The following is an 11,200-nucleotide window of genomic DNA, read 5'->3' on the forward strand; positions in this document are numbered from 1 at the left end:
GTATATACATATATATATATTATATGTACATATATATATATATACATATATATATATATATATATACGTATATACATATACATATATACACATATATATATACATATGTATATATAATATATACATATATACATATAATATATACATATATAATATATACATAAGCAGTTCCTCGTATTTATTAACTTTTTTAAGTTTATAGGACAAAAGCTTTAGTCGTTCTTCTTCAGACACACACATTCTATTATTGGTTTTCTTTTTTTCAAATAATAGACGTTCATAATCATAGACGTCATAGGTGAATCATATTTTCAGGTAAACTGTATTTTCGTACTCTTTTGCCAGCTAATGATAACCTGGCATTTATTCATAATCAAGAACAGTTCGAAATTGCCTATTGAAAAATTTCAAGAAATCCTTAATATATGATGTAGAATTTCTTAAGACAGAAAAATTTTTAAATTTCTAGATTTAAATATGTTTTTCATCATAAATACCTGCAGAATTGATTTTGTAGATTCGACATACGAAAACGTCAGCCTTACGGCAACGTTCGGGTAGCCACGAGTCACTGTCGTCGATTGGGGCATCATCGATTGCATCATCACGAATTTCTAAATACAACTTCGCTACACCACGATCCGTCCAGGTATAAATACTGTTCTAGTTTTGCTATTTTTATTATTATTTATTCTGTTTGAAATTCTACTTCGAAAATACAAATATATATGACAAGTTCTTTGCACAGGTTTTTTGGGAAAACAACTAAAATTTGTTTATTCATGTGTGGTGACGTCAGCCAATGCAGTTTTATAATTTTCGAAAATTGCGCTGTTTATTATGTGAATTCGAATTAAGTCTAAAATTTTCGGTATTGTATATACATGTATTCGTAAACCTTCTCGTTTTACATTATTTAGAAATACAAAAAATTACAGAGGCCATTTATTATTTCGTCAACTAGAGGACAAGAAGATTTATTCAAAGCAATTCAGGTTAGCTAATAAGATGATCATTCGAATAATTCAAATTTTCTTTTAACCTCCTCCGTCTGCGGTTGATTGTTAATTCGTAAAACTTTTTTTGTTTTATTTCAGATTTTCCGGATCATTCTTCTGTGAAAACCCTTGATTCCCTTCTCTTCAAAATGTTCATTCGTTATTACCGAGTTTTCGGGAGTGAGAAAAATCAAAGTCGTCTGGTCATCTGCATTAATTTACAGGAGTCACTGAAAGAGAAGGAAACACATTTGGAACAGATGATCAGAGAACGTGATCTTGAACGGAATGAGATGGCAGCGTTGTCAAATCGTTGTGAATTGGCAGAAGCAAAAGCAACACAACTTGAAAGCACAAAAACTTTAACAGATCAACAACTTGAGGCATTAAAAGTTATATTGGATGAAACTGAAGCAAAATTTAAAGTAGCGGATAACACCATCAACAATCTTACTATTCAGTTGAAGGAAAAGAAAGATGTAAATATTTGTTTGCATAATTATTTCAGTTTAGCAGGACAAAAAAAGTTTCGCAACCTCGGGTATTCGTATCATTTTCTGTTATTTCCTAATTATTTTGGGGCTCAGTTCATTTGACAGATTTTAGGACTTCAGTCCATTAAGTCCATTTAGCTGTTCAAGTTGGTAGGACTGTAAAATTACAGTCCTAAAATTAGAGTCAGTAAAATTACAATAAGTTGGATAAATTATTTGTCAAGCCATAATTTGACGAGATGTTTGCTTAGAGGAATAATTCATCTAATGCAAATGTTAATTTATGGTGTACATATAATACAAGGTCTAGTACAAATGTTATTTTATGGCATACATTTGCAGGCTCTTGAAGACCTAACGTTTCGTTATGATGAGGAAATAATACTGAAAGCTGAAATGGCGGAAAAAATTGCCGAATTGGAAAAAAGAAGTGTTATTAATAAGGTTCGTGTATTAGTTCATATATTATATGTTCAAAACTTTGATTTATTGCCATAGATTCAACAGTATTATTTCGAAATTCGAATTTTAAAGAGCGAGAATGAAGGTACGACTAAGGTAATGATCGGCGAAATGGAAAAAACGAAGTTACAATTGGAAGAATTGAAAAAACAATGCTCCGGTATGTTGCGTCTCTTTTTCTGTATTGTGGGTTATATATGCTGAAAGTTTTATTTTTTACTTAAGTTTATTTTTTGAGAGTGTTGTAGAAATTCATTTGCATCTTTAGCTTTTGAACAAGAAAAGCGTTCGATATGTGCTGGAATGAAAAATATATTATCCATCTATAAACAGGATTTTACGGAGGTATGATGGTATATTATTCTGAAATTTGATATCAAAACTTAAAATTTGCAAAAAGGAAATTGCTGTTTCGCAGATTTCCCCGCATTTTCCAATGCGCAGAGTATTAGAAAGTCCAAACACTTTTTAGTTAATGCAGCTCCTATCACCGAATGATGTTGTCGGAAGTATGGATGAAAATGAAACAGAAGCGACCGATGACGATCGAGATTTATCGAAGCAGTATGTGTTATGCTTACTAAAAATTTTTGTTTCATTTGCCAAGAATCAGTCCTTGTTTACACATGTATTTAGGTTGGAAATCATTATGAAAAAGTTGAATTGTTTGATGGATCACAATAAAGCAATCAAAAAAGCAGTACAAGAAAAGCTTGAAAGTAATAAGGGAGAAATAAAAGATTTGGCTGCTCAGGTATTAGAATAACTTAATATAAAAAAAGATGAGAATATGCTAATCCCATTTTTTTATCTTTTTCCCAAAAATCACTTAATGAATTTGATTCGTAACTAAAAAATTTTGGTAGTGCTTTTCTTGCATCAAATGAAGTATGGTTTGTCTGTTTTGATAATTTTTCCTCTTCTAAGTATAATTTAATTTGGTGGAAGTTGGTACGAATTAAAGTTTGTTTTCATAATATTCAAATTTAGCTTAAAAATTTGAATAAATCGATGGATGATAAGATCGTTAGTACTTCACAAAAGGACGAAGAACTAACAGTATGTCAGGAAACTGTTTATCAGCTAAGAAATGAGCTGGAAAAGTGGGTTTTCTTCGTCATTCTTTCAAAAAAAAATGGAAACAAAGTAGCAGTTTTCTAATGAATATACATTTCCTAATTTTTCAGAGTTGAAAAACGTAGAGCAAAGCTGAAAGAAGCATATGATGCGTTAGAGATATCGAATAATGCTCTCTTAAAAAATTTTGATCACTTAAATAAGAAAAACGCTGAAATGACGGGAAAAGTAAGTAGTATTGATTCAAATAATGTGATTTCATAACAATACCATTCAGCAGAATAAATATAAATTATATAGCACTTACAAAGAAGCGAATGAAGCGAAACTTTCACCTCCTTTTCGATATCCTTGTCTGCTTATTTCATATTGAAGCAGTTTATTCAGGATTGCTTTTAATTTAAATCATATTATTTAGTGTTTTATGTTAATTTATTTCTTTGCACTTCGTTTTATTTACCGTGACACATTTATTTTTTTGTTACAGATAGAGAGTGAAAAAAAAGAACATAGCGCTGAAATCACCAGACTAAATGGAGAGCTACGAAAAGCGCAAAACGATGCCATCCAACTACAGGAACAGTTGAAAAAGTGAACTACTTTTAGCAGTCTTTTTTTATTGTAGCATACCAATATTCGAAACTTATCTTTTTTGTGTTTCAAGTTAAGATATTGAAAAAATGAACTTTTTTTGTGTTTTCAGGATGGAAATTGAGAAAATGGAATTAATGGAACTGCGAGAATCCCTGGAAAATAGCAACAGAGAACTTTTTCTAGATACGAAATCATTGGAATCACAGAAAACTGAATTGGAGAGCGAGGTTTTGAGAATTCGGAATTGGGTTCTGGTCCGGGGAAATATTAAAATTTGCCTTTAATATTTTAATATTTCATTTCTCAATAATATTTTCAACATTTCCACTTTCTTTTCTCAATAATCTTTTCAATATTTTCATTTTTTAAGCTGAGACAGAAGGAATCAGAGAAAGAAATATTAAATTCTTCCTTGACAAAGAAAGAGGTAGAGCTTGCTTCGACAAAATGCAAAATCGATGATCTCACTGGTCAAATCGATAGGTCAGTAACAGCATTTCTTTTGTTAAAATGAAAACTTAATATTGTTTTTCTCATTTCACTGAATCAACAACTACAAAGTTTTGATAAATGGGATAGCAGCTAATAAATGTAGTTAAAACTCCAAATTCATTTATTTGCAGACTTCGTGCCAACTTTTGTGAAGCAAGTTCCAGTGATGAAAGTCTGAAAAAGGAGCTGGAATTACTTCGTGAAGAAAACAAGAAAGAAAATGAAGCGCATATTGTTCAAGTAAGAGTGTCTCTTAGAAGTTTCTTGGATTGTAGTTAAAATTCGAAATTTTATTGTAATACTAGAGGACCTAAGCGATTATTTTCTGTTGACCGTACTCGTTCTTTCTTTCTTTTGTATTATTCTATTCAAGGAAAGAAATACAAACTTTATTGTTGTAGGTGGCACAACTACAAACAACCTTTGAATCTCTCGAAAAGGATTTATTAGCAGCTAGAAATAGCTTCCAAAGCTTAGAAAATATGCATGACGCCCTGAAAAATACATTGGGAAAGTAAGGACAAGGTTTTTTGTCTTTTCTTTTTCTTAATCTTTGTATTTAATAATCTTTATCTGATTCTATTGTCAAATTTGGAAAGAATCAATACAATTGTTATTTACAATTTTTTTCTTTTCCAGAACTCAACTTGAACTTGAGAATTTAAAGGAAGATTTTTCGTTTTCGCAACAAGAATTGATAGCTAAGCAAGAAAAAGTAAGAATTTCGTGGCAGAACAATGAATCTTAAGCCCTTCCGGCGTCCTTCATTACTACTTACTAAGAGCTAAGCAAATCACCATATGAAGTTAAAATTTTACAATTCCATTTAATTGCAGTCCTAGTTAATCATTTTCTGAATGAGCATTGTTCATTTCAGGTAGTCCAATTATTACGATTAGGTTATAACCGTAATAATGAAACTATTTGATCTTTGTCAGGTTACAAAGTTGCAACAGGAGATAGTTTCTTATGTCAGTACTGTGGAACAATTACAAAGGTTGCAAAAAGAAGAAGCTGCAAATCATGCTAAAACTCAATCCAAGTGAGAACTTCTTCGTACACGTGATGTTCTTTCATGAAATATACATAATTAAAACTACTTGTTGCCAAAGTTTCACGTATTTTTTTCGGATTCAAAATTTTGCTTTAAACTTTTGGATTCAAACTTTTTTTTGCTTTCAACAGATTTTTTTTTGAAAACATTTTTTCCACTCTTCTTGGTATGTATGATAAACATAAGGAAGCTTTTACAGTTGTTGATAGGAAGATGCTTGTCATGCAGACAGGTAAGAGGTAATGTTTATACGTAACTTGCGATGACTTCATTTATCAAGTTAACCTCCAAGCTAAGTATTGTCCCAAAATGGCTTAGAACAGAATTTCTTTCAGGTATGCAAAGATTATGATTTATTCAGTTAAAAAATAGTTGAAACTGATAGATTTCAAAAGATTTATTTTGTAGGTTACAGTCAGAGAATAATGCTTTACAGCAAAGATTACGTGATTTGGAAGCGGAAAACGAAACTCTTTTGAAAGAAATGGCCAAATCACAGATAGAGGCAATTTTTTGCTTTAAAAACAAATATTGTAGTAGTTGATATTTTTGGTTTGGGAATGTGTAGAGAGGACGTTAACATTTAAACGTATACACATGTATGAGACTGTAATAAACTGATACTTTTCTGTCGATGAGATTGCAAAGATTTTCAGCATTCCTGATAATTTTTTATTGATTTAAAAGAGAAGGGATCATATTTATAGTTTAATAGGAACAAATTTGCAGAGTGCAAAAGTAGGAGAACGTTACGAAGCACTGACACAGTCATTGAAAGGTCGTATTAGCTTGGATAGTGATTATAAAGAAAAGATGCGAAAACTCGGGGCTGAATTGAAAAGGTTGTTCCCTTCTGATTATTAACTTTAAATCTTTTTTAGAATACATCCAAATTTCTTTGCTAATCATTCATTTCAGTATAACGAAGTGTTTAAGTACTGTTGATTGCAAAGGAGGTTCCTTAGAAGAAAAAATTGGTAATTTGTTGGAGGAAAAAATTCAGCTGACAGATGCAGAAAAGAGATTGGTGAGTTTACATTTTATAAATTTGAGTTACTCAAGTTTAACGTCATCAATTAAACATGAATCAGGGTGGAACAATATGTTTCTGGATTTTAGAAAATAGAAATTGAGAGGTTGGTGGCCGAAAAGGAAAAGCAAGCATCTGATTTAGCAATGAATGCTGTGAAGTTATCTGAGCTTGAACAGGAACGCCATACACTTGCTGCTTTACTAAATAAGTTTGTTTTTTCACTTTGAATCGATAAATTCAAATTAACATATTCCGTTTTTACAAAGATTGAATTCGACACCACATTGTAAAGTTGGCAAGGACATTATTGAATTGTTGTTTGACATATTTCTCCAGAAACTTCAAACAAGCAAAAGTTATCGTTTGCTGGTAAAAGGCGAAGCTGTCCGAGATAATTTTAGCATCATCAGCTCATGGATTTGGCACTCAGTATTATGAGCGCTTTTTTGAATTCGTATATTCAGTTACTTACTATGATTAACTACTTGTTACCTGCTTATTTTTAACTTGTTTGTTTTCTACTTACCCTTTATGTTATTTTAAGTCATTGTGGTGTAAGAAGATGCGCTGAAGTGTAAAATTAAAGATGAAAGCAACGTTTTTAGGCTTTCATCAGATAAATAGATCTTTAGAAAAGTTTTGTCATTCAGTTCAGGTGATTTTAGTCCATGAAGCATTGATTTTCTGGAGCAGCTAAGAGCCGAAGGCTGTACGTACTTTACCAGAGTTGCGAACAAATTGTTTCAAGAGAATGAATTGTCATCTGTGTGCATTACCTAAAAAACACGATCCTTTCACATTAATTTAAAAGTTCACTACAGGGTGGAAAAAGAACGAAACGACAAGGATGTTGAATTGAATGTTTTGAAGATGAAAATGATAAATATTAAAGATGAAAACAAAAACAAAGATGGGATCATAAATTCATTGGAAGCAGAAGTAAATATATTTACTCAGTTGATAATATCATTTATTCATTTTATGAATCAACATTTCTAAGTGGCGGAAGTTGATATATTTGTTTTGATAATATCATGTATTTATTTTATGGCTCAAAATTTCCAAATACTTTGTAAGTAATCCAGAATCATCGCTGTTGTTTTTCATACAGATTACGATGAGTAAAAAAGAAAACGAGAAATTAAGCTTAAAAGTTTCGGAACTTATGGCTGATTTGTCTGTTATCAATGAAAATTCCGTACATGTTGATGGAATTATCCAAAAGGAGGTTTTTTTTTTTTTTTTTTGATGAAGTTTTCAAGACACAGCAATGTGCTACTGAAGATGTTTGTGTTTTGTTGCGAAGTTGGTGTTTCACAAGATGTTGTGAAGATGTTCTATGGTTTCCTTGCTATATGCTTGCTTTTACTTCCTGTAAATTGTAACTTATAGGATGGTATCAGCACCGTCAATATTACACGGAACGAACAGTACAAAATGGAGATCGATGCTTTGAGAGAAGAAAAGGAACAAGCTGTTAATCAGATAAAGTCGCTGAAATTGAAGGTAATATTCTCTGAAGTTAGATCAATTGTAACTTCATCAGAAAATTGTAAAGGACGTATTTTTTTGTTGTCTTTCGTGAGTTTAGTCTTTGAAAACCTAACCAACGAATGAGTTTAAAGACATTTTTGAGGATTGGCTTGTAAATTTTAGAGAAATTGGTGTTTAGTCATGTTTGACTTATCATTCAAGATAGTTCTATTGAGACTTGTGTAATGATGAATTTTGACCGGTTGGATTCGGAAAAAACCCTCACAAAAATAGATGCAGAAAACAAATTATGGTTTGAAAGATTGTTTATAAGATGATTTGGAAATTTGAAAATTCATAAAATTTGGGTTTTTGTCATTTCAGATGTTTGAATTATCGAAGAAACAGGCAGAAAATGAAGAAACGGTTTCAGAAGCAAAACAACGCAGGTCAATTTTATTGCTGCCCTTCCTTTTTTGGTGTTTGATATTTTTGCATTTTGATCTGAAATGTTCTGTTGCAGCGCTTTGTTTGTCGATTTTGAAGAAGAATGGAAAAAAAAAGAAATTGCATATGTGCAGAAAATACAAGAATTGAAGATAGCAACTGGTAAAACAGAAACTGAAAAAATTGAAGAAATGAAACGTGATGTAAGTAAAATAAAACAGTTCGGTCTCTACTCATTGAAGCATTTTTCCATACACTTATAGGAACGAAAAGATAGTCAGTGTTAAATGGGTAAGTTGAGATGGGAGAATCGGAAATTTATCATACTCTTCCATTGAATTTTTTGATTAACAGAGCAATATTTCAAACGTTTGTCCTTTTGCTGAAAAAATAAATATTTTCTGTAGATTTCTACTTTCAAAGTGCTATTAAAAATTTGTATTTTGTCCCCAGTTATATGTAAGATTTGCAGATATCATTTCTCAATGATATCATAGCGGAACAATACAAGAAAGAGAAAGATTTGAAGGAACAGATCGCAATTCTCAATTCACTACCCGCAAATGAAATGTAAATTGCATTTTGAAAAGTGAAAATAAGATGTCAGTAAAAGAACTGCCTCATAATTTATATATTCCAGCTATATTTCGTGGTGTCTTATTCTAAGAGAAGGTTTAAAAAGTGATCAAACTTGATCCTTTATGTTCACATTGCGAGCATTTTTCGATCCAAGCCTTGGTTGTTTGAGCAGTGCCAACTAATTCCAAATTCAGCGAAAGTAATGATAATTTTTTGTCGAGCCATTAAATTTCATTTCACTCAATTGAATGGCCGAACTTCAGAATGACGGAACTTCAACGTAAAACGACACAGAACGTCTCACTGCGATTATATTGTGATATATGTGAAGTATTCGATTTACATGATACCACTGATTGTTCAACACAAGCAATGGATATGGAAGAAGCAATCCGAGACAAAGCCAAAAAGGTGAAACCGCCAGTCCGACCCTATTGTGAGCATTGTGAAGGTAAGATATGTCTTGGCTTTTTTATTTCTATTCAAATCAGAATTTCCACTGATTGGCTATTGTCAGCTTGTATTATCAGTTTGTTTCAAATCTATCTTCAGTCGCTTTTTTTCATTTTTTCTCTGTTGTTATTTCAGAATTTGGACATGATACGGGTAATTGCGCGAAAATGCAAATTGAAAAGCCGAAATCGAAAGATTATACGTTTTGATAGGATCATTTCTAGATTGTGTAAAAATCTCTTCGGTTTGCTCAACTGTAATGAATTTACGATTCTTACTTAATCAGTTATGTGCTAGTTATGTCATAAATGTGAGGTATGGGGAATTTCTGTTGTTTTAGATTTGATTTGTTTGAAGCTCGTTATAAAATTAGAGAAAAATGATTATCTGGTAGATTACTGAAATTCATAGAGTTTTGCATGTACGATTTTTCCTTATCTATGTATTCGGTGTGGCCTTTGTTTATATATATATTTAGTCATTGTTAGCGATATTTCTCATGAGCTTCATTTGTAATATCTTTCGAAAATTTGTAATTTACGTTTTTTTTCCTCTCCTAAATAGAAATTTTCATATATGCTAATCATTCATGGCGATTAGCTTTCGCATTCTTGACAGTTACTAAGGCTTGTAATATATCCCTCGATTTTCGATAAATTTTCACTTTTTTTAACTTAATTTCAGAACTTATCAAATTGTTGTAATAGTGAGTTAGTGAATCTCTTCTAATCTTGATGCTCGATAATTTCCACAATTTCAATTATGCCCTGAACACTCCAGAAAGCGCATAGCAGGCCATACCTTATCTTTGCGCTTAGGTATGCAGTAATTGGTTACCATTAATTTTGTGTAATGCTATACAAAACGCCTGTTTGGAAATTCAACTGTGTATATTTCCGTCAACCCCAATGAAATCTCCATTGGAACTATGTATTTTTCTTTCAGGCTTTATTTTATGATTCGCTTATATTATTTCCAGGTTCTTAGTTAAAATATAGCAATGAGCTGCCCATTTCAACTTTGTAATGTGTTTTATTTTTTTATTTTTTTATTTGTATCTTGCATTATTCACCTGTTGTACATCACTTTTTACTTTTAGATTTAGAATCGATCCAAAAATTGTATTTTTAAGTTATTTAAATAAGATGAATCGATCAACTATAGAGAAAAGGAAAGAAATGCATTCTTATACATTAACACCTAGCTGGATAATAAGAAAGCAGATTGAAAAACTACTGGGTCTGTCTCTTTTTTTTTACAACCGATTTCGAATCCTTATTTTACTGGTTTAGTGAGATCAGATGATCTACGATTAAATGATGTCGAAAATAACGGATTCAATAGTCTGACACAGTGATGATATTCGATAATTCAGAAAAAGGCATAAAACTTATTAGTCTAAACGATGGTTCTACTTTTCAGGCTTATATGGGGCAAAGTAAATTTAAATATTTCAAATAATGAAAAAATGAAATTCATCACTACCCAAAATATGATGCTCAAGATTTCATGCAACACGTTCTTCAGTGATACGTGGGTTAATGTCAAAACGACTCTTTTCGTCTTGGATCCTTTTGATGTCATATCTGGCAGAATGCATTAGTTGTAGTTGAAACGTCCATTCATCATAGGTTACACTTTGCGGGAAATATGCTCAAGTGAAGTAAATTTAAAAATAAAAAAAGTCACCTACGAATTGTTTAAATTTTTTTCCCTACGAAGTTAATATTCTTATCTTGAATGCACGACTTACATTTTTCTACGTTCGTAATGGTAACAATGAAAAGATTAAATACATATTCAATACCTCATACTACATTTGAAAAGATTAAATACATATTCAATACCTCATACTGCAATAATAATAATAATAGTAATTAATAATAATGGTTAATGATAACAATAATTAATAATTATTGATAATAATAATAATAATAACAATAGTAATAATAGTAGTAATAATGATAATAATAATAGTAATAGTAATAGTAATAATAATAATAATAATAATAATAATAATAATAATAATAATAATAATAATAAT

At 31.0% G+C, this 11,200-nt stretch overlaps 1 protein-coding gene across 1 annotated transcript in view; it reads left to right on the forward strand.

The window, feature by feature from the left end:
* LOAG_17294 (CAP-Gly domain-containing protein) overlaps positions 1-9,517 on the forward strand; it is a gene marked incomplete at its 5' end in the record, with an annotated part of 12,197 nt that extends 2,680 nt beyond the window's left edge. The window contains 29 exons of the mRNA XM_020449955.1: positions 518-649; positions 939-995; positions 1,223-1,477; positions 1,835-1,936; positions 2,027-2,114; positions 2,223-2,299; positions 2,427-2,518; positions 2,591-2,708; positions 2,945-3,057; positions 3,142-3,259; positions 3,519-3,622; positions 3,735-3,852; positions 3,996-4,108; positions 4,249-4,357; positions 4,519-4,631; positions 4,757-4,832; positions 5,056-5,159; positions 5,580-5,676; positions 5,901-6,013; positions 6,090-6,198; positions 6,291-6,412; positions 7,026-7,143; positions 7,316-7,432; positions 7,597-7,710; positions 8,062-8,126; positions 8,201-8,327; positions 8,597-8,694; positions 8,967-9,154; positions 9,292-9,517. Of these exons, the coding sequence (XP_020306434.1) occupies positions 518-649; positions 939-995; positions 1,223-1,477; positions 1,835-1,936; positions 2,027-2,114; positions 2,223-2,299; positions 2,427-2,518; positions 2,591-2,708; positions 2,945-3,057; positions 3,142-3,259; positions 3,519-3,622; positions 3,735-3,852; positions 3,996-4,108; positions 4,249-4,357; positions 4,519-4,631; positions 4,757-4,832; positions 5,056-5,159; positions 5,580-5,676; positions 5,901-6,013; positions 6,090-6,198; positions 6,291-6,412; positions 7,026-7,143; positions 7,316-7,432; positions 7,597-7,710; positions 8,062-8,126; positions 8,201-8,327; positions 8,597-8,694; positions 8,967-9,154; positions 9,292-9,365 (3,231 nt within the window). The 3' untranslated portion in view covers positions 9,366-9,517. The remainder of the gene's footprint in view (positions 1-517; positions 650-938; positions 996-1,222; positions 1,478-1,834; positions 1,937-2,026; positions 2,115-2,222; positions 2,300-2,426; positions 2,519-2,590; positions 2,709-2,944; positions 3,058-3,141; positions 3,260-3,518; positions 3,623-3,734; positions 3,853-3,995; positions 4,109-4,248; positions 4,358-4,518; positions 4,632-4,756; positions 4,833-5,055; positions 5,160-5,579; positions 5,677-5,900; positions 6,014-6,089; positions 6,199-6,290; positions 6,413-7,025; positions 7,144-7,315; positions 7,433-7,596; positions 7,711-8,061; positions 8,127-8,200; positions 8,328-8,596; positions 8,695-8,966; positions 9,155-9,291) is intronic.
* Positions 9,518-11,200: the final 1,683 nt, after the last annotated feature.

This window comes from Loa loa (assembly GCF_000183805.2).
Source record: "Loa loa unplaced genomic scaffold supercont3.59, whole genome shotgun sequence".
Classification (NCBI taxonomy): domain Eukaryota; kingdom Metazoa; phylum Nematoda; class Chromadorea; order Rhabditida; family Onchocercidae; genus Loa; species Loa loa.